General features: G+C 39.6%; 3 protein-coding genes across 6 annotated transcripts; 2 read left to right on the forward strand and 1 right to left on the reverse strand.

Annotated features, from left to right (window-relative positions):
* Positions 1-7,733, forward strand: LOC121799954 (cycloartenol Synthase-like). Its single transcript, XM_042199486.1, has 19 exons — positions 1-158; positions 571-820; positions 1,238-1,423; positions 1,898-1,987; positions 2,109-2,303; positions 2,411-2,495; positions 3,079-3,245; positions 3,438-3,626; positions 3,955-4,068; positions 4,360-4,482; positions 4,567-4,689; positions 4,799-4,897; positions 5,485-5,541; positions 6,011-6,057; positions 6,327-6,470; positions 6,672-6,849; positions 6,960-7,040; positions 7,258-7,341; positions 7,436-7,733. Exons 2-19 carry the CDS (start codon positions 623-625, stop codon positions 7,544-7,546), a joined length of 2,271 nt encoding a protein of 756 aa, XP_042055420.1. The 5' UTR covers positions 1-158; positions 571-622; the 3' UTR covers positions 7,547-7,733.
* Positions 7,734-10,768: 3,035 nt separating this feature from the next.
* On the forward strand, positions 10,769-15,277 carry LOC121799953 (TORTIFOLIA1-like protein 2). 4 transcript variants are annotated; one of them, XM_042199483.1, is made up of 7 exons: positions 10,769-10,884; positions 11,514-12,250; positions 12,554-12,748; positions 12,832-12,934; positions 13,188-13,846; positions 14,250-14,930; positions 15,002-15,277. In XM_042199483.1, the coding sequence occupies exons 2-7, from the start codon at positions 11,597-11,599 to the stop codon at positions 15,170-15,172; spliced, it is 2,463 nt and encodes an 820-aa protein (XP_042055417.1). In that variant the 5' UTR covers positions 10,769-10,884; positions 11,514-11,596; the 3' UTR covers positions 15,173-15,277. The 4 variants fall into 4 exon arrangements, with proteins under 4 accessions (XP_042055417.1, XP_042055419.1, XP_042055416.1 ...); XM_042199485.1 differs by lacking the exon at positions 10,769-10,884 and adding an exon at positions 10,942-11,176 and having other exon boundaries at positions 15,016-15,154; XM_042199482.1 differs by lacking the exon at positions 10,769-10,884 and adding an exon at positions 10,945-11,176.
* A 171-nt stretch (positions 15,278-15,448) lies between these two features.
* On the reverse strand, positions 15,449-18,215 carry LOC121799955 (probable serine/threonine-protein kinase PBL17). The gene is made up of 6 exons (XM_042199487.1): positions 17,820-18,215; positions 17,096-17,394; positions 16,651-16,786; positions 16,434-16,570; positions 16,185-16,308; positions 15,449-16,060 (listed from the first exon to the last, which is right to left on the reverse strand). The coding sequence occupies exons 1-6, from the start codon at positions 17,890-17,892 to the stop codon at positions 15,663-15,665; spliced, it is 1,167 nt and encodes a 388-aa protein (XP_042055421.1). The 5' UTR covers positions 17,893-18,215; the 3' UTR covers positions 15,449-15,662.
* Between the last annotated feature and the right edge of the window lie 6,351 nt (positions 18,216-24,566).

Consider the following 24,566-nt stretch of genomic DNA (forward strand, 5'->3'; position numbering starts at 1 on the left):
GTGCAGTGATTCATTGAGTCAAATACTCCACAACTGTTATGAGCAAAAGGCTTGTTTCCCACTCATTTTAAAACACCGCTGAATGTGTTTATATAATACTGGAATAATACATCGTCTTCCCCTCTCTCTCTCTCTAAATCAGATTCATCGGTTGTAACGTAAGTAGGTTAATCTTCGCCTATGTATTTCAAACAACATTGCCGCTGTTGTGCGGGAACTGTGTTCCATTTCTGTGATCTGCTGCTGTAAATGGCGCTGAAGTGAATTTTGATGGACATTTTTTGTTTTGATTTTGATTGTTATCGGTGATGTGTTTTTTCGTACACGGTGGTTGCAATTAATGTATGATTAGATTAGATCAGCTAGGTTAGTACGTTGAAAATTGCGATATCTGTTAAATCAATCTCTGGCCACCTACCTACCTACATAAATTGAATCTTCCAATTCACTAAATAGCTTATGAGTTGGCAGTGTTTTTTGTGTTTTTGCTCTTCCAGAATTGATCTGTAAATAGTGCTTTTTTTGGAAAACCAGCGGTCCAGCCTGATTTAATTTGTTTTTCTTCTCTAGAGGGCTAAATGATATAGAGAAGGGGATATAGAGTGAAGAAGAGAGAGTTATAATGTGGAAGCTGAAGTTTGCGGATGGATCAAGCCCATGGCTGCGCTCTTTAAATGGACATGTGGGCCGCCAAACCTGGGAGTTTGATCCTAGCCTTGGGTCCCCGGAGGAGTTGGCTGAGATTGAGAAGCTCCGAGAGCAATTCCGCTGTAATCGCTTTGAAAAGCGTCATTCTGCAGATCTTCTCATGAGACTTCAAGTTCAGTGAGATATATATTTAGCTTCATTCATTTAATTTTATACTACTGCTTTGTGCCACTTTGATAACCTGATAGCCCTAGCTTTTTTTCCCCAACATGCCTGAAATTTTGACAAATGAGTCTAGTTACTTTATGTCACGTATTGATTGTGAAATTTTGGTTTTTTTTTAACTTTATATTGTCAAAGATTCTAAACCTATTAGAAGCAGTGGATTGTTTTCCAATGTTATTTTTTTCAACAATCAATGATTCTTAATGTCACTGTTGTTATCAGCAGTAAGATTTCACTGCTGGTATGTAAAACTGTCAGTTATGAATGATGGTTGACTTATGAATGTAAATTTATTATTGACTTCTTCAAGATAGTACTGACTATGGGACTAACTTTTTTACTTTTAATTTATTTTAAATGCTAGTTTTCGAAGGAGAATCATGTTACCAATAATCTGCCCCAAGTCAAAGTGAAGGATGTGGAAGATATTACTGAAGAAAAAGTAGATAATACATTGAGGAGGGCCATCAGTTTCCATTCAACTCTGCAGGCTCATGATGGGCATTGGCCTGGAGACTATGGAGGTCCAATGTTTTTATTGCCTGGCCTGGTAAACATAGAGTTTTGTCCTTTATGCTTTCCTGTGCTTTATTTGGAGCAAATTGTCTTGTTTTTGTTATGCAAGTTGATCGTCCAGTTTAATGACTTACTCATAGTTAACTAACTTGTAGATTATTTATAACTTAGTCATTATATGCTTCTCTCATTGACGTATGTGGACCTTAATTGAATCTAAATAAATAAGAAGGGTTTTCCATTTTTGGAGTAGGTGATCCGCTCCGGTTTTTTCCATGTGCTCATATCAATGAGCTCCATGAGTTGGATTCTTATTAATCAGTTTAAATCTTTCTAGTGCATGTGGTGCTATGTATTACATGCTAAATATTTTTTTTCTTGAAAAATCGAATTTGTGATTTGAACATCAATTTTCATCTTGAAGAAAAGTAATTTCGACGCTTTGCTAAAGTATCTTAAACCCCTGAGGTCCTCATGTTTTGATAACCCCCTCCCTCTTTTGGAGCAGGTAATTACATTGTCAATCACCGGGGCGTTAAATGCAATATTGTCAAAAGAGCATAAACGTGAGATTTGTCGCTATCTCTACAATCACCAGGTGAAGACTATATTAAGCACAAACTTTTCCATGATTTGCTTCTAGGGTGTCAAATCTATTTATTGGTCCTTCACGGAAAACTATGTGTTTTATGCTAATATGCAATTATGCATTGTAACAGAACAGAGATGGTGGATGGGGTCTGCACATTGAGGGGCCAAGCACTATGTTTGGTTCTGTTTTAACCTATGTCACTTTGAGGTTGCTTGGAGAAGGAGCAAATGAAGGAGATGGATCAATGGTGAAAGGCCGAGATTGGATTTTGAATCATGGTGGGGCCACTGCAATTACATCTTGGGGAAAGATGTGGCTCTCGGTTCAGACTCATACCTTACATTGTTGTTCATGTAATTTGGGTATAGTGGCATCATAGCTAGTGTATGCTAACTCTTGATTGTTTGTTCATGCTCCTTTGTGGATTAGGTACTTGGGGTCTTTGAATGGTCTGGAAACAATCCTTTGCCTCCTGAGATATGGATTCTTCCCTACATCCTTCCATTCCATCCAGGTAAAACATACTATCATGATGATGAAACCATTGCCATTCTTTTTCTTTACATTTTCTAATAGTTTATGTTAAATATACTTCAATGGTCATGAATACCTGCTTCTGCATCGTGTCTTTACCTCCATCACAGTGATTCTCTACTAATCTTAGTTTTGGAAGCTAATTTTATCCCACATTTGCAACATAAACCAAGAAGCCACCATAAGCTATCAAATCCTGGATATTATTGTGCATGTTTTTGAATATCTAGGTAAACTACAAGTAGTGACAGATTTAACAGCAATCTTCTGAAGTAGATATGCTTATGATGTTTACATACCCACCAGTTGGAGTAGATAGATGTCACCTATTATGATGCAAGACTTTCTTCATTATGCATTATTGGTAGACTTGTGATATTGGGGCTGATAGTGAGTCTGCGAATGTTACGAGCAGTTTCCCGTTTCATCCATCTATATGATAGAAGCTGTAAATATTATACCTCTCCATAAAGTTTTTGGTTAGACAGAAAGTCCTTAGTTATGATGTGTTCAACATATTATTTTTGTACAAGTTACACAATATTCTTCCATTTGTTTTGCAGGAAGGATGTGGTGCCATTGTCGAATGGTTTATCTCCCTATGTCCTATTTGTATGGGAAAAGATTTGTTGGCCCGATTACACCTACAGTTCTTTCTCTGAGGAAGGAGCTTTTTACTGTTCCATACCATGAAATAGACTGGGATAGAGCTCGCAATGAATGTGCGAAGGTCAGCAAAGTCCATGCTTTTATTCCTTCAAATTGGTGTGGTAGTTTGTAACCACAATCAGTAGTAATGTTTTGGAAAAACGTATAGGTGGCATTGGCAAAGTAACATCCGATCTCCATTCTCACAGAGTTTATTTCTTTCTTCAGTTCTTGTAATATGTAAGCATAACCTCATTGCCTGTCACTGCTGCAGGAAGATCTGTACTACCCACACCCTATTGTACAGGATGTACTTTGGGCGACTCTTCACAAAGCTGTGGAACCTGTTTTATTGCGTTGGCCAGGGAAGAAATTGAGAGAAAAATCATTGCGGAGTGTTATGGAGCACATACATTATGAGGATGAAAACACGCGCTATATATGCATAGGGCCTGTAAATAAGGTTGAAAATCTTTATATCATAGTAGTTCTTTTAGAAGCTAAAGTAGTGAATTGTTCTAAGTAAGGTTGAAAATCGTTTGTATGAAGTACTATATGCTTATCTGATTGGGGTAGTTGAATTTTGTTATTTTCTGAAGGGTGTTCTGCTTGTATAACATGTCAGACTGACATTTTGTGAATCTTCATTCCCCAGAATGAAGTCATCTATAAAAAATATTGACATGGTTGTTTTTATTTCATTGTTTTACCTAATAACCATTCAGTAAAACACAGCAACTGCTAAAATATCTTGTCACCTTTCTCATGTCTTCTTTCAAATGAAATTTCAGGTGCTGAATATGCTTTGCTGCTGGGTGGAAGATCCAAATTCAGAAGCTTTCAAATTACATCTGCCAAGAATCCATGATTATCTATGGCTTGCTGAAGATGGCATGAAAATGCAGGTTGAGTTTCTAGGATATATATGTACTATTTTGGTTTTCTTCTCTGCTGTTTCTGCTAGCATATCTTTTGCAAACTTGAACATTTGATAGGCACAGGACCACATGACTTGCACAATTGAAAAACACTAGTCTGCTGTTCAAATATTCTAAAGTTGACAGATTTGTGATATGGAATATGCTCCTGTTTCATTGAGTCTCTAAGTCAATCATGCATTATTTTTTTAATGATTGTTGCAGTGAGATTATCTTCTATTGAGCATTTGCTGGAATAATATCATACTTAAATTTCAGGGGTACAATGGAAGTCAGTTATGGGATACTGCCTTTACTGTCCAGGCAATTGTTTCAACAAAGCTGGTTGAAGAATTTGGCCCAACTTTAAGAAAAGCACATAGCTATATAAAGCACTCCCAGGTAAACAGTGAACTCTCTTTTATCCCATTTGTTTATGTTTCATCATCCATGGAAATAATCTCAGTCTTGACCCTACCTTTAAAGGTGTCAGACGATTGCGAGGGTAATCTAGATTCATGGTATAGGCACATTTCAAAAGGTGCCTGGCCATTTTCAACTGCAGACCATGGTTGGCCTATTTCAGATTGCACTGCTGAGGGACTGAAAGTGAGATATTCAATATGAAGAGCTTTTTAATTCATCTAATTTCTTGTTTGGATTTTCGCAATATTAGTACAATTTCCTTGTAATTTGGGCCTGTTTAATGTTTATCCAGGCAGCTCTATTACTATCCAAGCTACCTGCAGAAACTGTCGGTGAACAAGTAGATGCACACAGGTTGTTTGATGCTGTGAATGTTATTTTTTCACTTCAGGTACTTTTCTGTTGTTGACCGTCATTTAATAACTTAAATGGTATTGCATAAGCAGTAGACTATCTTTGTTGAATGGACAAAGAGAAGTTATTTTAAATATATTATGCTGAAATGCTGATGAGATTTGTTTAAAGAAACCGAATGGGAAAAAGTGATATTGCTTGAATATAAATTCAAGTAAATTTTAGACATTGTTCCAGTGCTGCTGATCAAGTTGAAGCTTCTTGTCTGCAAAGACATGCTCACACGTGACTTCATAATAAAAGATATCTAACTTTGTTATAAACTTATAAATAATGATACCTTTTCTATTTCCTTTTACTCATAAAGAGATACCAATCAGGACAATAGGAATTTTCAGTTACTGGACTTCCTTTGAGTTAGAGAACATGAAACCTGACCAAGTTTGCGAAAGTCAATTTCATAATCACCTGTAATGTTAGGAAGTTAGCACACTTATCTCAGGGTGCCTTCTTCTTGGTCACTTCAGTTTAAACATCGTATTCATCCTTTCCTGACTGCTTTTAAAGTTGTAATTTATGATCACTTCACGATGATGAGGCAAATGTTCCTGACATATTTTGCAGAACGCGGATGGAGGATTTGCAACATATGAATTGACAAGATCCTATAGTTGGTTGGAGGTAGGTTATTCCATGTATAAAAGTTACCTAGTATTTCTAGCTATTATTTCTTGCACAATATTTTCTATACTTCTCCAACAAAAGTGAATGTGGTTTTGTTATAGAACTAAAATTAGCTGGAACTGAACCTGATGCAACTGAATCTAAGGTTTTAATGAGTGTTGCTAAATGGTGATTCAGTCATTGGTAATCGAGCCTCAGGATTGTTCTTGGTTGCATGCTGTTTCTCTAGTAATGCTCTTATGAAAGTAGAACTCAAAGGTCAAGCTAATTTAAGCAAGGCTGAAGACACAAAGATTGCTATCCTACTATCTTATGCATGTTATAATCATCCATTTCTGACATTACATGCCATATTTTGGTTATTGTGGTCTAACAGCAATTTGTTGTTCTAATCTGTTGCGCTTTATAAATTCTTTCAAACTCGATGAATAACCATTGATATGACTCTGGATTTTTTCTTTCACAGCTAATCAATCCTGCTGAGACTTTTGGTGACATTGTCATTGATTACCCGTAAGATACCTCTGCTTCTGCAATATCTGTAGACAACTTCTATGAATGTTACTTTTCTCTGCTGTCCAAGACATTAGAAAACCACTGAAAAATTCAATTGGTTTAGAAGTTATGAACACATTATTACTCTGCAATATATAATTCTTTTGCATGATAGATTTCGGCTTCGTTAGCTCCCATCATCTGCTACTATGAATTCTCCCAAACAAGTTGATATGACACTACTTATCAGAAACCTTTTAATAAATTTGAATCCATTGACCTTGTAGCTATGTCGAATGCACCTCGGCAGCTATTCAAGCATTAACAGCATTTAAGGAATTATACCCCGAACATCGAACTGAAGAAGTGGAGCGTTGTATCGAGAAAAGTGCTAAGTTCATTGAGAAGATTCAGGAGGCAGATGGGTCCTGGTCAGTTTCCCTTTTTTTGTTGTCTTCTCTCTTCCTCCATCCACTGGACCAGTTAGATTTCTAAACGTACACAGCTGATATAATTGCTCTGAGCTTGATTCTTTTATCAGCTTTTTTATTCCTGATTATGTATTTACATTACTTTCTACTTGACGTAGTATTAAGTATTAACTATCAACTATGACCGCGAATGTTTTGCAGGTATGGTTCTTGGGCAGTATGCTACACTTATGGAACATGGTTTGGGATAAAGGGCCTGATAGCAGCTGGCAGAAACTTCAGTAATAGCTCTACCATACGCAAAGCTTGTGAATTTCTATTGTCTAAACAACTTCCTTGTGGTGGTTGGGGAGAAAGTTATCTTTCATGTCAAAACAAGGTTGAGAATTTATAAGTTCATCGCTTTGTTGTCCTCTCATACGGTGTGTTCGAATTTGTTAGTATTTCAAAATTTCTAATGGTTAGATGTCATGATCACTATTTTTTCAGGTGTATTCAAATCTAGAAGGCAACAAGTCTCATGTGGTGAATACTGGTTGGGCTCTGATTTCTCTCATTGATGCTGGACAGGTAACATTGTTTGGAGTACCTATATGATTTGTTTTGTCCTGCTGTTTCGATTTCTTTTCGGAAAGGCAAAAGTTAGTTTATACATGCAACCAGTACCCTATGAGAATAATGAACTAACTGGAACATCTGTAATTGTGAAATTATTATAGGTCTATTCAAACAGGCAACAATAGTTTTACATTGAGAACTAAGACTTCAACTTATGTGTGTCATGCAGGCTGAGAGGGACCCCTTGCCATTGCACCGTGCAGCAAAAGTCCTCATAAATTCGCAATGTGAAAATGGAGATTTCCCACAGCAGGTAAGTTTGTTTTGTAGCTGTAATGAAATCCGGCACATATTCTGTCTAAGCTGAGAAACAAAAGAAATGTTAATCTTTTGCCTCCAACTTTCAGGAGATCATGGGTGTTTTCAACCGGAATTGTATGATCACGTATGCTGCATACAGGAATATATTCCCCATCTGGGCATTAGGAGAGTATCGATCTCGTGTTCTGCTCAACTAATAAATTTGCTGCAATCGAATCCCAACAGGTTTTCCAGCTTTAATTTGCTTTGTACCACATCTGACTTGGATCAATAATCCTGTGCCATCATCTTTGGTCTTAGTTGATGTTGTTACTAAGGTTTCGGTTGAAGTAGCCGGGTTAAATTGGTTTATGCTTTTCATAGTCAAGCTTCATCTATGCTTAAGTGTCCCATGTTGATGATTCGATTCATGGTTATGTTTTGTGTTGATGTTGTTGTCGTATCGTAGGAAGCAAATGAGATTTAAGTGATACCCTTTGGATTCTGGAAAGGAAAGATGAAAATTTTAGGGCAGCATGTAAGTCCAAATATAATTTTAAGAAATGTGCAAAATTTAAGAAATGTAAAGGAAAGTTTGTGGAAAAAAGTTAATAAAATGTGTCATATTATTATGACATCAGTTGCACATATGGTTGGCTGATGTGTGACATGATATCAAACACTTGCTATCCAATAAGCTAAAGTGAAATTCTTTCTATTTTAGATTAATCAAGCAATGTTGAGAAACTTGCACTACTAAAAAAGGAACTTATAAATAGCTAATACGTGTTTGTATTCACAAACTACATTTGGAAAATCGTGCATATTCGTCAGTTGGTTTTTATTAAACTTATTTATTATGTATAGATCACTATTAAGGGGGCCTCTTTAATCTTGAAAATGACCTAATTAGTTTGATAATTACGTCAGCTTAAATATTCGTAAATGAACATTAAGAGAACTAGATTTAATTTATACTCCTAATATTTTTTTGAATTATAATTTATATAATAAGTGTTCATTCGTTTTAGTTTTAGCTAATATGACTTGCTTTCCTTTTTAATTAATGTTCCAAATATTGTTTATTTATATTTTTGGAAACAATAAAGTAATTTATTTCTCCAATTAATACACTCAACTACTTTTTCTCTCTTCAATTATAGTAATATTCAACTTTCTCTCTCTATTTTACTTCAAACATTTTCTCTCTCTTTAATTAAACATATCAACAATTCATAAAATCATGTGCTGACTAAGAAGTACTATGTCATTTTAGTCGGAATGAATGGTGATTGATATTAACTGCACTTTACTGAACACCTTAACCAAAATTATCAACATAAGTAAATTCAATAAAACTAGTTTTCTGATTATATATTATGCTGTGACATAAAATATCAGCATTTTAGTTGAGCATAATAAGAGTTACTATAAGATAAATTGCTTAAATTATCTTTGGTTTTGTTTTGAAGAAAACGGTAGATTTAATCATTAGGAAGATACTAGTTGCATTGGGCACTGGCGGGCCGGTCCACAATTTTATTAAATTAATTTTAAATTTAAATTCAAATCCTAATATCTAAAATTATTATAATCAGTTCAATTTCAAGATCAATACTTTGCTTCATCATGTTGGATCTTTAATTCTATGCTAGTTTAATCATTAATATTTGTTATTCCTCTTCATTCTATTATAATAAAAAATTAATAGTAATTTTTTGGAACTTGATTAAATTTCTATAATTATTTTCCTTCATGTAATCACAGGATTTGAGATGTTAATGACCTCACCCTTAACTGTAATCTACTATTTAATTTTTAGAGAAATCCAGAAATATTGTTGTTACGCTTTCTTTTCGTACTCATATTTTGGGACGTGTGTTCAAAAATATACTATACTTTATTTTCGCATATCAATGCAAATTATATTATATTACTAATTTACTATTGTTCACTTGTTTGTGCTCTTTTTTCAATGATTACAAAAATGTATATTACATTTCAAGAATGCAATAATCTCATTTTCCAACATTTTAAAGCACACAGTTAAGAGTCAAAATCACATTTCTGAAAAAGACAAAGCATGAAAACCGTGGACTCCCAAACAAACTCGTGAAATATCAATTTTTGACTATGACATTCGACTCATTAAATTAAATTAATTAGATAGTAATTATTTGTAGTTGTAGGCATAGTAAAAATCCCGACACCGGTTTCTTAAAAACATGTCACCTGAAATTGGTAGGAACATTTACTATATATTCAAAGTGAGTTACAATAGTTTTAATATTATCAAATTCAAACTATTAAGATAATTTTATCTGGAGGAGTTATCATTTTTAATAGGAATATTGGTCTCTAAAAACAATAAATTTTGGCTTAATTATGATATTTCTCATAAATTTAAATTTTGGTCTAAAATATTACTATATATTTTATATTTCGTGTGTTATTTTTTCTGCGACAGATTAAGGCAAAAATCTCAAAATAATCATGTATGGAAACAAGTGTACCTATGGAAAATACTAAAATTAGACTAAAGTTTGTATTTTAGGGATCAATATCCTTTTTTCGTATGTTCACAACTTTTTTTTAATAGCACGTTTCATTTGTCGCATTCCAAACCGTCAATTAAAATCACAAAAGACCGCTTAATTTATGTATCTGGATCGACATGATCGTTAGGTTAGCTTTTCGTTTTGGTATTTATGGTCGTTGGTGCTTGGTAGACTCACATAAACACCATTGAGCCTTAAGTATTCCTGTATATTTTTACCTATGTCTCATTTGAAATGAGTTGTAACCCTTATTAGTACTATACCTCATGCTAACTGAGATATTTCATTTTGGCAAAAATAGATTTTTTATTGTTTTTTTTTTCTTTCTATTTTGTCTTTTATTTCTTATAATGTATTCTCCATCTTACTTTATTCTAATTTATTCTCCCTCATTTTAGTCTTTATTTTATTACTACTGTATAATTTAATTCACTAAATATAAATTAACTAATTTTTATCCAAAACAAAAATATATTCCGACCAAGAGATATTTTTCTTTGTAGAAGTTCGTAATACTCCCTCCGTCCTAATTTACAAAGGTGTCATACTTTAGGAATCCCGGTTAGAACATTATATAAATAGTAACAAACCTCACATTCCACTTCTACTTTTTTTTACTTATATTTTATTACTATAAAACTAGTACTACTATAAAAGTAGACTCACGTTCCACTATTTTCTTTTCACCAACTTTCCTTTTAATTTCTTAAAACTCGTATCGAATTTAAATGAGACCCCTAAAGTGGACGGAGAGAGTATTACTACTTAAATCACTCAAAAATAGGAGTATTTTTTCACATAAAATTTCGAAAACATTATCAATTTTATTTTTTGTGAACGGTTACAAATAAAGAGAAGCATGCTGCCCCCACGAAGTTGGCCCTCTCCTCAATTTCAAAACCAGAAACTCAAAACTCAAGCGCCAAAACTCCAAACAAGGCTCTCTCTCTCTCTCTCTGTCACACACACACTGGCCCCCTTCTCATGCGTACGGACGGGTAGGATATTCTCGAATTGCGTTATTTTTTTTTCTCTTTTGCATCCTTCACGAGATTCATTTATACTATTTCGAATTTGCTTTTGTTTTATCTGTTTTGAATTTGAAATTTAAAGTAGCTTCATTGGCAGAACGCCAGCATTATTCTGGTTTAATATTTGAGCATATAAGTTAACTACTCTGCTTTAGCTACTTCAATCTCGATGCAATGCTTTTTGTCGATGCTGTATCGTTTCACATTATTACTCTCTGCTGAAGGAGGAAAATGGGGGTGGAATTAGCTGGCGTCTTATGTATGTTTTTTTTTGTGAAAATTTATCGATTATGATTGTGAAATTTATTTCGTTATAGTCGTCTGTGTGTGTATGTTAGCTGTTGCTGATTATGTATTCAAATATATTGCCGATCTGTTTTTAAGATTTGGAAAGTGTTGGTGCTGATTTTTTTTTTGTTTTTTTGTTTCTCTCATTCCTGTGTGGGGAATCTATATCAATAGCTTTTGGAAGATACTGGATGAATTATTGAATTTTCTCGGAAGCATTTCAAATATTGATTTTCTTCTGTCTCGATATAGGTCTAATGCGTTAATTTCATTTTGATGTTTTAATGAAATCCATTTCAAATTTGAAGGGGAAATAGTGGAAGGTCGGTTCCTAAGAGTTCATGGTGGAGTGAATCCGAACTGGTGAACAGTTAGTGTAGATTCAGTGAAAATGAAGACACATGTGAGCATGGTGAAATCGAAAGCAACTTCAAGGGTGAGTAATCAGCAAGCTGTTTTTCAGCTGAAACAGCGTGTGGCTCTTTCAGTCAACAAGCTTGCAGATAGGGATACTCACCAGCTTGGGGTGGAGGAGCTTGAGAAAGTTATTGAATGCTTGACGCCAGACGGGGTTGCTCCCTTTCTGTCTTGCATATTAGACACAGATTCTGAGCAGAAGAGTGCTGTCCGCAAAGAATGTATTCGGTTGATGGGAACTTTGGCAACTTTCCATGATGGACTGATCGGATCTCACCTTGGAAAGATTGTAGCTAGCATTGTGAAGCGGCTAAAGGATTCTGATACTGTTGTAAGAGATGCTTGTGTAGAAACAGTTGGTGTCTTGGCTTCAAAACTGAGTGGCGGTAGAATGGAGGGTGACGGCATTTTCATCACACTTGTGAGGCCACTTTTTGAAGCCCTGGGAGAGCAAAACAAGCAAATGCAAACTGGCTGCGCATTGTGTTTGTCCCAGGTCATTGATAATATTCACGACCCTCCTCCGTTAGTGTTGCAGAAGATGTTGGGAAAGACTATTAAGTTTCTGAAGAATCCTCATTTCATGGCGAAGCCAGCTGTCATTGAGTTGAATAGGAGTATTATTCTGGTTAGTCTCTGCCTAATGCATCTACCTTTTAGAAATTGACTGTGTTATAGGTTGCATAAGCATTCATTTAGAATAATGATGCGATGGTTGTAAATTGCCAAATCTAATCTTTCATCTCAGCCAATGATGTTGAAAATTTTGTCTGGGGTCACTTTTTTCCTCAGCTTGTGCTTACTTTATGTCTAACATGAGAGTGTAATAATTTAGTAGTAGTAGCTTGTAGCTTAGAGTGGGACACCTGATTTTGTTTTATGAAACTCAATGTAGACAGCATTATAAATCCCTTCTTGTTTAATATTTTAGGCTGGTGGTGCTCCGTCACATAGTTCATTGACAGCTGCGCTAACAAGCATTCAGGAGTTGCTAAAGAACAGTGACTGGACAACACGTAAAGCTGCTTGTGCAGCACTGGGAGATATTGCTTCTTGCGGTGCAGCATGCCTAAGTTCATATCGGTTGTCTTGTATCCGCTCTCTTGAAGCATGTCGGTTTGACAAGGTCATCTGTTTATCAAACAACCCATTATGCTGCAAGTATTGTTACATAAATGCTTAATTTGGTCCGTATTTCAACCTAAATAGGTGAAACCAGTCAGGGACATAGCTTTGCAAGCCTTGCAACTCTGGAAAAATCTTCCTGGTCCCAATACAGCTGAAGCTTCTGAAGGTGGATCTTCTGTCAAAGGTATTCTTTTTGATGCCCTGTCTTTGACGTGGTACAAATTGCCCGAAGCACAGAGCTAATATGCCAACCAAAAAAAATTCATTGTTTATGTACTGTGTTAACTACCCTTGGTGTTATTTTTCCTTGGTTGGTGATACGTATTTTGAAATGATCCATTGTGTGATTTCAACATCTGGAAGTTTTCTTTCTTTATGTTCTCATCTCGGGGATCACAAGCATTTGTGCTTTATGTAATGTTTTCCACTTCCTGCAGAAACATCCTATAGAGATGACTATACTGATGTGAGTAGTGCCTGTGACACAAGACTGAAGGATAGTACGTTGACGAAATTTGGTAATGGAATGACTAAGAAAATTGTTCCCCTCTCTTCTAGAAAAGCTGAAAGAACTTGTATCGAGAAACCTCTGAACTCCGGAAGAACTGATTGGAAAATAGATGTTGCAGTTCCAAAGAATTGTAGTTCAGCAGCAGAGAATCCAAATGAAGAATCTGAGTGTAGTTCTGTTACCAAGAGATGTGAAAGAATAAATTCGGATGCCAGAAGTATTAGTAGCACCAGATATGAATATGTAGACGTGGATGACAAGCAGGAACATTCATTTGTTTCTGATCTTTTCACTGAAAGCATCAAAACAAAGGTTGTGACAACACATTGTGATGCTTTTGACGATGCCAGTTTGGTGAAGTCAACTGGGACTAGCCGAAGGTTTCCTGCAGATGAAGTTAGCATTGGAGAACAAAGATACTCAGCTAAATTGCATGACCGCAGGAGCTTAGATTCGACTATTACAGAAGCAACTTCACAAACTATGCATGGGTGTTGCTCACAAACAGAAAAGGAGATTGCATTAATCAGAAAACACCTTTTGGAGATTGAAAATAAGCAGTCTAATTTGATCGATATGCTCAAGGTAACTCACTTTTTTGGGTTTTGCTATTGCTTTCTTGACCACTCTGATTCATGTGACTGTTCATATAAGTCATTCAGGTGCATGCAAAACTACAATCACAAGAGTTGCCCAGTATCATGTGGCCTTTGGTTTCATGCACGTGATAATGTCAATGAAAAAGTACAAACGTTTACATTGACAAGGGTTAAGTAGTGAACTATATAATTTTACACTCATAAGGACAGAATGCTCGCATTAAGTGAAATACGAGTGTTATGGTAAATTATTGTCACAGAGAATCATATCATATGGGTTTAGGATATAGAAGTGCATGTAAATGCTCTTTCGTATTTTAGTATTTGCTAGTCTTTGAGAAATTTGGAATTTTACAAGTGATTGCTAAAACTTCCGTTTCTGTCTGCAGACATTTACAAGCTCTGTTATGGACAGCGTGTCAACTGTCCAGTTAAAGGTCTCAAATCTTGAACTGGTGGTCGATAAAATGGCGCAGGAACTTGTTCATGGAGGAAGATATTCAGATGTATTGGCGGCCAAACTTCTGAAGAGAAGTCCCAGCATTGCTTCCCCTAGACTTTCTACATGCACCCCACGGACGTCGGTAGATAGCAACAGGCATTCCACACTGATGCCAACTAGACATGCTGGAGTTTTGGAGGACACATTTGGCAGAAGCAGAACAAACAATGCTGGGAGACCGAACTCTGACATGTGGGCTGATGCCAATCTCAAGCCAGTTAAAGGTTTCCCAGGGAAGGCAACTCCTGTGAGTTTATATCCAGAAATTCACGAAGAACAGATGAGGAAAAGTGGCGTATACGATCCTAAGTCAAGGCTAAACAAGCTGGAAACAAAGAACAGCCCATGGAAAACTGTGAAAGAGCATTTCTGTAATGGGGATCTGGACTCAGCATATGCTGAAGCTCTGTCTTCAAGGAATGAACAACTTCTCTTCGAGCTTCTGGATAGAACTGGACCTTCTCTTGAGAACCTATCAGAAAAAACTGCAAATGGCCTATTAAGCAATTTAGCGATGTACCTAATGGACCAAAGATTCGTGAGCTCAATAATTCCTTGGTTGCAGCAGGTACGTTACTATTTATACTGAGTCATCCATAATGAATGGTTAGTATGCTATATCTAAAATCATTACTTAAGCTTGTGGATCTCAGTAACATCCATGGACCGACCTACCTAGTGCTCTCCGCAAAGACAAAGCAAGAATTCGTATACGGAGTGCAGGAGGCTGCCAAATTGGACATATTCAATCCTGCAGAGAGAAGATGCCTTGTAGAAATAGGCAAAATGTTGTGCCAGTTTTGGGGTTAGCCATATTTCCAAGTTTGAATCACACTGGAGTTTATTTCTTTTCTGTAATTCAAATCAGAAAGCTTGCACATTGTTTGATGTAAAAGGCTGGGATCTGTTTAGGAATCGGTCGTGTTGAAGTTGTTAGACAAATCTATTGATCCACTCTGCGCATATTATGAAGCTGCGTCTCAAGATTTAGGGGTCGGAGTTTCACAACTTAACTGTTATAAGCATGAAAATATTCAATCATTGTTACGTCTTTCTAATTGTGTCAAAATAATTTCCTTTCATTTCTTTTTGGATACACAAACACTAGCTTACTTTTCCATTGATAGAATGAGTTGCAATGTTCAGACTTGTGAAAAAGTAATACAGAGTTAACCGTCAAAACAAGAACCTTTTTAGTGCAATTTCCTAACCACAGATTTCAACGACAAAAATCTTACTGAAGAGATAAGATTGTTGGTTCTTTTCAGGGCTTGTCGTCTCCTTTGCTCTGACTTCTGAATCAGTTACTTAACCCTTCGTTGGGATTCTGAGGCGCGCCTTTTGGGACTTCGTAAAGGGTTATACCACCACTGCTTTCTATTGGGATCGATTCTTGGGTGACGAGGGGTTGCAGGATCTCAATGACTTGACTCATGAGGGGTCTTCCTTTCGGGTTCTGGCTGAGACACTGATATGCCAGATTGGCCACTTTCATGAGAATCTTGGCGGAGTACTGCCCCTCGATTCTACGATCCAGTATTCTCAAAAGCTTCTTGCTATGGTTGAGGAGAGGGCGTGCCCACTCCACGAGATTATGCTCTCGGCTTGGCCTGCTCTTTTCCATTGTGCGTCTTCCTAATAGCATCTCGAGCAGGACAACTCCAAACCCATAGACATCACTTCTTGCAGTCAAATGCCCTGAACAATGTATAAATGGATGAGCAATCAATCACCAGTTATAAACAATGCATTTAGAGATGGTAATCAGAAATGAGAAGATTGGGCGTAATGTCCATATCACGTCTGCCATCACGAGACTCACCAGTCATGATGTACTCAGGAGCAGCGTAACCGTAGGTGCCCATAACCCGGGTCGAGACATGAGTTTGATCTCCGGTTGGCCCAACCCTTGCCAGCCCGAAATCAGAAAGCTTCGCGTTGAAATCCTGTGTTCATTATACACTTTAGCCACTGAATGACCAATGGAGATGACCAAATTTTGCATAACCAGAAGAAAAGCAAAAACACAGTTATGAGACCTCATTTATGCTAGTAATAAACACACACAAACCTCATCTAGCAAAATGTTTGAAGTCTTGAAATCCCTGTAAATGATAGGTTTTTCGACACCATGAAGAAAAGCAAGGCCTCTTGCAGTATCCAAAGCAATCTTTAGTCTTCTATGCCATGTTAAAGTGGTTCGTACCCCTACGAGCAAAAACAACAGAAAAACCATAAGAATAGTTGATCTAGTAATGGTGAAACAATCTTCCACTAATCTCACTTACTAAAGAAAAGGTGTTTCTCGAGGTTCCCGGATGCCATATATTCATAGATTAAAAGTCTATGGTCATCCTCGCAGCTGTAGCCGATAAGTTTCACCAGATTAGGATGTCGGAGATTGCCCAAATAGTTTACTTCTGCCTGCAAAGGACAACCTCAACATTCAACGACAACTATCTTTTCCCACATTTGATGAATTCGAAAAAAGTTTCACTAAACAGATCTTTTAAATCTGAGGCAGCAAAACCATATCTTTACAAGTAGAGACGAGATGCAGCCATCCAATCACTTATCTTTTATTCTTGACAAACTAGAACAACAAGAAGTATGAAAGAGGCACAATGCTATCATAACAGTGCATTCTATTGCCGAGCATAACGTTTATCTTTTGCGAAAGAGAACATATATTCACATTCATTTCTAATTTAGGTTATTACCACAGAAACTCACCAGCCACTCTCGGTCCCCCTGTAGACTTTCAGGATCAAGCACTTTAACAGCAATCTGAGTCGTCTTGTAACCAGGCCTCACGTTCTCGTCAATAACTCCTCTGTAGACAATACCAAATCCGCCCTTACCGAGAACCTGATCTGGCCGGAAACCCTTTGTGGCCAGCCTCATCTCCTCGTACGTGAAGATATCGAGATCGCCATTCCCAGGACTTAGGAGTAGATCCTTCACATTTTTGGGGATGATCACAAAAGTGTTTGAATTCGATTTCACCGGAGATTTGGACTCCACATAGATACCTATAAATAAAAACAGAACAATCCCACACAGCCATCATGAAACTACACTTGACAGTATACACTTGCCATAGATGAAAGCTTAAACAAGTCCAGAATCAAGATTCAAGAACACTGATTTTTCAACATTCTATAAGTAAAACAAAAATTTTTTATATCCATTAACAATACCAAAATACAATCTTTAATTCAATGTTCAAACCAAAGCAAAACTTCTCAAGTCTAATTAATTCCAAACTGTTACCATAAAGAGAAGGGAAGCTTCACCCAATACCAACATTCAAACTCCATAAACATTTGTTCACCATTTCACAATTATCACCACACACACACAGATATGATGTGAGAAAGATCTCAAATCAAAGGCCAACATAAACAAACAAGAAATATGAGAAAGAATGAGAGTGAATGAAAACCATTAACCATACCATGGTTTCCACAAGAAGAATTCTTCTCTCTCTGCTGATATTTCTCTCCTTCAACACTGAGACAAGAACCCATTTTCCTATTCCCACTTTCACCAGATTCGCATTTGGATTCCAATGGTTAGACAATAAAAGAAACTAATAGCCAAGATTGGATTTTTATCAAACCATTTCCCTCATGAGCCAAACAACAGTTAATGGGCCGGCGGCGGAAGGGAAGATTTCACCGGAATATGAAATGGGTCGCCGGAATATACTCCGATTACGAAATGTGAAGAGATTAAATGTAGGAAGATATTGTGCAAGAGTGAGTAAGACACTATGTTTGGAAGTGTGAACGATATCGTTTTCTTGCTTATAATGTCCAGGCAAATCAGCAGCATATAATTACCGATTTAGTAAATGTTGGTAAAAAAAATGGAGTAAAAAGGAATTTATTTTGATTTATGATTTGCAATTGCAAGTAGGAAGAAGATGACTTATTAGCACCACAGAGCCCAAAAATGACTTTACTTAAATATTCCTACTGACATTGCCATTGCCATTGCATTGACAATGACCGGCCTGATGGGGTACGAACTAAACCCTAATGGCAAGCCCAATAACAGTGACGGCCCATCAGCCCAGAGCCCAAGAAAGAGTATCTGTTCGGCACCAAAGAGTTCGGCACGACCAAAGAGTTCGGACTCAGCCTACAGCTCGGTAAAAGCCGACCAGTCAAGCTCTCCTCTCAGATCGGCAAGAGCTGATCGGTAAAGTCCAGCAGTTCGGTCTCAGCATTCGACCGAACTAGGAGTTAGTGGACTCATGAAAGGCCTCCACGACCTCCGCTATACCCACGATCTATTTAGTGGTACGAAGCAGTTATTGAGCAGTTATTGCTCACCCACGATCTTGTTAGTGGGGCTGCAAACCACGATCTTAGTTCAATGTATAAATAGAACTTAGATCAGATAGAAAAAGGTTAAGCTCTCTAGAGATAAAATATCATATAGCAAGTCTGTGTTGTAAGCTGTAATCCCAGATCAAGCAATACAATCTTGCCCTCCCTTCTTCCCGTGGACGTAGATTTACTTCAGTAAATCGAACCACGTAAATTCTTTGTGTCGTAGTCTTTATTCTCTACCAGCATTTACTAACATCAGAAATTCGCGCAATCATCACTGGCGCCGTCTGTGGGAACCAGAGAACAAAATTTGTGATAAAGCGAATTTTTGATCCATTTTTTCCACCCAAAAAATGCATACCAGATCGCAGAGTACCCGTATTCCTGCCCGTGAGAACCAGGAGGAAGCCAATCCATCCCATAGGTCTGGAAAACAGCCTAGGGATAAATCCACCACCAGTTCTCATGGCGAAGGAACAAGCCGCTCCAAAAATCGTCCCACTGAGTCTTCCCAGCAGCCCGATTTGAATGAGGCTGTCAAGCAGTTTTTGGCGGCGAAGCAGGAGGAATTCTTAACCTTCCTGCGAAAAAGCCAAAAGCAGCCGGAGACGAAAACGACGGATTCTCCTTCTCCCTCCGCACAAGAAAGTCACTACCGCAGTAGTGTCGCATCTCCCAGGAGAAAGAATCCCCGTCCCCAACATGTTCCAGTTCCTCCTCGGTACCGGAATCACAGGAGAACCCAATCTCCTCCATACCGACGAGATATCGGATTCGCCGTGTACGGAGCACTGAAGACTCCGTTCTCGGACGACATCACCCGAACTCCCCTACCACAGAACTACCGAACTCCGTCGATGACTTACGACGGGCTCGTGGACCCTCACGATTTCTTGGGGCGCTATCAATATAACATGGCGAACCAGGGTCTCAACGAGGTCCACATGTGCAAGCTGTTTCCCGAGCTGCTCATCGGGAACGTGAGAAGGTGGTTCGATAGCCTCCCCCAGGGCAGCATCAGATCTTACCGAGATCTAATGGATGCCTTCCACAGGAGGTTCTTTCAGAAAGCGGAAGCCCGAATCACTTCGGCTCAGCTGCTTTCCATTCGTCAAGGTCGCGACGAAAAAATCAGCGACTTTATGACAAGATTCCACAAGGAATGCCTGCAAGTAGACGATCTCAACGATCTGCTTGTCATCTCGGCATTCCAAAATGGAATCCTGCCCGGAGCTCTCTACAGGAAGCTCGTTGAGTGCGGTCCGCAGACAGCTCAGGAAATGTGGGACATTGCGGACCAGTACTCCCGGGCCGATGAGGCAGACCGTCGCAAACGGTCGTTAGACAGCTCATCGACCCGAGGAGACAGAAGGAAGCCCGGTCATAGCGATCAGGGGCATCCTCGCCGGACTCCATTTGAAAGAATTCAAAGGGCTCCGGTGCAAGACAGATTGGGACCCCGTCTCAATCCCGAGAAGCCGCCCGCTCAGTTCGTACCGCTGAACAAGCCGAGAGCGGAAATTTTCGAACTGCACTCTGACCTATTCGAAAAGCCAAAGCGGATGACGAAATCAGCCGCGCGCCGACCACAGGATAGCTACTGCTCCTACCATCAAGACCACGGTCACGATACTGAGGAGTGCAGAAACTTGGCTGCAGGTATCGATGTTCTTGTGAAGGCAGGGACATTGAAAAAATACCAAAGCAAGCAGCCAAAGAAGAATAAGAAGCAGAGTGGTGCGAACTGCGCTCCTCAGGATCCGAAAAGGCAGCCGGATCCCGAAGACGACGACGAGCCGCAATATGATGGAGTAATCCAGACTATTGACGCTCTCCCTGCCGGGAAGACCAAGTCGTCCCTAAAGTCAGAGCGCAGAGGCTCCAATCGAGAGGAGCCAACGCATAAAAGGCTGAAGCAGGACGAAGTGATTACGTTCTCGGATGCTGATCCCGTCCCGGCCATCTCTCCTCACCAAGACGCCATTGTCATCCAAGCCGGAGTGGCAAACAAGCTGATCCACAGGGTGTTTGTGGATACAGGAGCGTCGGTTAGCATTCTTTTTAAAGAGTGCTTTGACAAACTAGAAGTGGACCCAGCTCGGCTCAGTCCGGCTCCGCTTCCCCTGAAGAGCTTCGCCCAGGAGGACACCCGCCCTGAAGGTATTATCAGCCTTCCGATCACGGTGGGGAAAGCGCCTACTAGCTCCAGTACGATGATTGAGTTTTTCGTGGTGAAAGCTCGGTCCCCGTACAACATCATCCTGGGAAGAGACTGGCTCAACACAGTTCGGGCCGTTTGCTCCACTTATCACCTCACCATCAAGATCCCTACTAAAGGAGGGATAGCGGTCATCCGAGGTGACCAAAAGAGAGCAAAGGAATGTCTGCAAATTGCGCTTAGAAGTGCCGAGCAGTCAGATCGGCACCACCAAGCATAGCAATCACAGCAGCCGGAGTCAGAGGCGATGACCGAAGTCATACCGGAGCCGAACTCGATGACAGTTCAGCTGTACGAAGACGATCCATCCAGAACGGTTAAGATCGGCTTCGCGGGAACGCCCCTACTTCGGGAAAAAACCATCCAGCTCCTCAAGGAGTATAAAGACGTCTTTGCATGGTCTCCGTTGGACATGACCGGAGTGCCCCCCGAGGTAATCACTCATCGGTTAAATATTGATCCTTCAGTCCGGCCGATAAAACAGAAGCAAAGACTCTTTGCGGCAGAACGAAGTCAAGTCATCCATGACGAAGTCCGTCAATTATTGAAGGCGGATGTGTTATTCGAAGTGAAGTATCCTTCGTGGGTGGCCAATCCTGTCATGATCAAGAAAAAGGAAGGAGGATGGCGGATGTGCATAGATTTCACCGATCTAAATAAGCACTGTCCCAAAGATTGCTATCCCCTTCCGAACATAGATAAAAAAGTAGAAGCTTTGATAGGCTTTGAAATTTTTTGTTTTCTTGATCTGTACAAAGGATACCATCAAGTTTTAATGGATGAGATTGACGCTTCAAAAACGGCCTTCATTACTGATTTCGGCATTTTCGCTTATAAAAAGATGCCATTCGGTTTAAAGAATGCCGGAGCCACTTATCAAAGGATGGTAGACAAGCTTTTTCGGCACCTGATTGGAAAGGAGGTCGAAGTGTATGTTGACGATATAGTCGTCAAAAGCAAAAGCACTTCGGAGTACGAGCACAACCTCAAGTCCACTCTCAACGTGCTCAAGAAAGCCAACCTCAAACTTAATCCCCAAAAGTGTACCTTTTTGGTAGATTCGGGAAAGTTTCTGGGTTGTTGGGTTTCAAAGGACGGACTCAAGGCAAACCCCTCAAAAGTTCAAGTTGTTCAAAACATGGCGATGCCGAAGTCCATACATGACGTGCAAAGGCTAACCGGATGTCTAGCCGCACTGAATCGATTCCTTTCTCAAGCAGCCGAAAAGCAACTGCCGTTCTTCACGGTGTTGAAAAAGGCACCAAAGTTCGAGTGGGGAGCCGAGCAGAAAAAGGCCTTTGACGAGCTCAAAAGTTATCTAGCCGAGCTTCCTACTCTCTCTGCTCCAACCGAAACCGAAGTAATATTCTTATACTTAGCGGCATCGGATCAAACCATCAGCGCGGTGCTTGTACGAGAAGAAGGCCTAAAGCAGCTTCCCATCTACTTTACAAGCCGAGCATTAAGAGGTCCAGAAACCAGGTATCAACCTCTGGAAAAGATTGCTCTGGCATTAGTAAATGCAGCAAGGAGACTGCGGTCATACTTCTATGCTCACAAGGTATGCGTCTTAACTGATCTGCCACTTCGGCAAGTGTTGACCAAACCAGAAGCATCAGGCAGAATCGCCAAGTGGGCTATAGAGTTGGGAGAGCACACAATTGAATATCTACCTCGGAAAGCCATCAAGGGACAAGCCTTGGCAGATTTTCTTGCAGAAGCGAAGTTCGATCAAGCAATTCCTGTTATTGCCGAACAGAAGAATTCTGCCAGTGCCGAACTAGCACAGCCCTTGGAATCCGAAGTAGAGCCGCCGGACTGCTGGAGCGGGTTCGTAGATGGAGCTTCGAACAAGATGGGAAGTGGAGCTGGTATTTTACTTGTCGCTCCCGACGGACACGAGGTAGCCTACTCACTTCGGTTCCTATTCCCCACTACTAATAATGAAGCCGAGTACGAAGCCCTCCTGGCCGGACTCCAGTTAGCGCAAAGTCTGCTCGTCAAATCTCTCAAAGTCCATTGTGATTCACAAGTCATAGTAAATCACATGTTGGGTACAAGTGAAGCCCGTGACGAGAGAATGAAGAAGTATTTGGACAAAGCGCAAAGCATCAGCCGAAGTTTCTCCTATTTTCGGATAATCCGCATTCCCAGAGCGGAAAATAGCCGAGCAGATACCTTAAGTAAGTTGGCCTCAGATCCGAGCTCAAAGGCGGAAGAATTAATGCATCGAAGCATTGATGAAGCCGAGGTACATTCAGTATCCAGCTCGCCGAACTGGATGACGCCGATCTTGCAGTATCTGGATCAAGGACAATTGCCCGAGGATAAGAGAGAAGCTCGGAAGATCACGTGCCGAGCACTTCGGTACGAACTTCATGAAGGAGTCCTCTTTAGAAAGTCTTACCTCCAGCCGTTATTGCGGTGCGTAGGACCAGAAGAGACGGACTACATCCTCAGAGAAGTTCATGAAGGATCGTGCGGTAGCCACATCGGAGCCAGAGCTTTAGCTAAAAAAGTTCTGAGGTGGGGATATTATTGGCCAACCATGGTACAAGAGGCAGTGCAGCTCGTCAAGAAGTGTACGAAGTGCCAAATTCATGCAAATGTCCCAAGGATGCCGCAGACCGATCTATACACTATGCAAAGCCCTTGGCCTTTCATGCAATGGGGCATAGATATAGTGGGACCACTTCCTCAAGCTCCTCGGCAAATGAAATTCCTTATCGTTGCCGTGGACTACTTCACGAAGTGGGTGGAGGCTGAACCATTAGCTACGATAACGAGCTCAAAGGCATTGGACTTCGTCTGGAAGAACATAGTGTGCCGATTTGGCATACCCCACATCCTCATCTCGGATAATGGGACTCAGTTCACCGACAAGACGTTCAAGAATTGGTGCCAAGAGCTGAACATTCAACAGCGGTTCACTTCGGTCTCCCATCCCCAAGCAAACGGACAAACGGAAGTAACGAACCGGATTCTGGTGAAAGGGTTAAAAGCTCGTTTAGAACAAGCCAAAGGACAATGGGTAGAAAATCTCCCTCAAGTCCTATGGTCCTACCGAACTACGCCCAAAACCTCCAACGGTGAAACTCCGTATAGTCTGGTGTACGGCACTGAAGCCGTAATTCCGGTGGAGATCGGCGTACCCAGTCCCCGAACTCTAAATTTCTCCTCAGAAATGAATGACGACGGACTGAGAGCAGAACTAGATCTCGCCGAAGAAAGAAGAGAATTGGCGTGCATAAAAGCAGCCAAGTATAAGGAGCAAGTAGCCCGGTATTATAACCAAAGGGTGAAAAAGCTTCAATTTCAAGTGGGAGATCTCGTCTTGAGAAACAACGAAGTAAGCCGAGCAGAAAAGCTGGGCAAACTCGAGCCCACATGGGAGGGTCCGTATCGGGTGTCAGAAGTCCTCGGCAAAGGGTCTTATAAATTGACTCACATGTCAGGAGAACAAGTACCCCGAACATGGCACGTCTCCAACCTCAAGAAGTTCCACTTGTAAGAGACAAGGTCCGGTCAGTCTGTCTTGTGTCTAGTTCGGTCATAGGGGTACATGTTTTTATTTGTTTGTTTTTTACTTGTACCTTTTACTTGTCGTTTTATAAAAAGTTTAAAGTTTTTTTCTTTCATCTTTTTC

The sequence above is a fragment of the Salvia splendens genome, chromosome 4, assembly GCF_004379255.2.
Source record: "Salvia splendens isolate huo1 chromosome 4, SspV2, whole genome shotgun sequence".
NCBI classification, from domain to species: Eukaryota; Viridiplantae; Streptophyta; class Magnoliopsida; order Lamiales; family Lamiaceae; genus Salvia; species Salvia splendens.

Excerpts from the sequence above, each read along its gene's own strand:
- LOC121799954 (XM_042199486.1), top strand. The coding sequence starts at position 623 with ATGTGGAAGCTGAAGTTTGCGGATGGATCAAGCCCATGGCTGCGCTCT. Across the intron at positions 3,246-3,437 it reads CTCGCAATGAATGTGCGAAG|GAAGATCTGTACTACCCACA; the intron begins GTCAGCAAAGTC and ends TCACTGCTGCAG. Across the intron at positions 7,342-7,435 it reads ATGGAGATTTCCCACAGCAG|GAGATCATGGGTGTTTTCAA; the intron begins GTAAGTTTGTTT and ends TCCAACTTTCAG.
- LOC121799953 (XM_042199483.1), top strand. The coding sequence starts at position 11,597 with ATGAAGACACATGTGAGCATGGTGAAATCGAAAGCAACTTCAAGGGTG. Across the intron at positions 12,749-12,831 it reads AAGCATGTCGGTTTGACAAG|GTGAAACCAGTCAGGGACAT; the intron begins GTCATCTGTTTA and ends CAACCTAAATAG. Across the intron at positions 12,935-13,187 it reads AGGTGGATCTTCTGTCAAAG|AAACATCCTATAGAGATGAC; the intron begins GTATTCTTTTTG and ends CACTTCCTGCAG.
- LOC121799955 (XM_042199487.1), bottom strand. The coding sequence starts at position 17,892 with ATGGGTTCTTGTCTCAGTGTTGAAGGAGAGAAATATCAGCAGAGAGAG. Across the intron at positions 17,395-17,819 it reads TTCTTCTTGTGGAAACCATG|GTATCTATGTGGAGTCCAAA; the intron begins GTATGGTTAATG and ends TTTTATTTATAG. Across the intron at positions 16,061-16,184 it reads TCCTGAGTACATCATGACTG|GGCATTTGACTGCAAGAAGT; the intron begins GTGAGTCTCGTG and ends TACATTGTTCAG.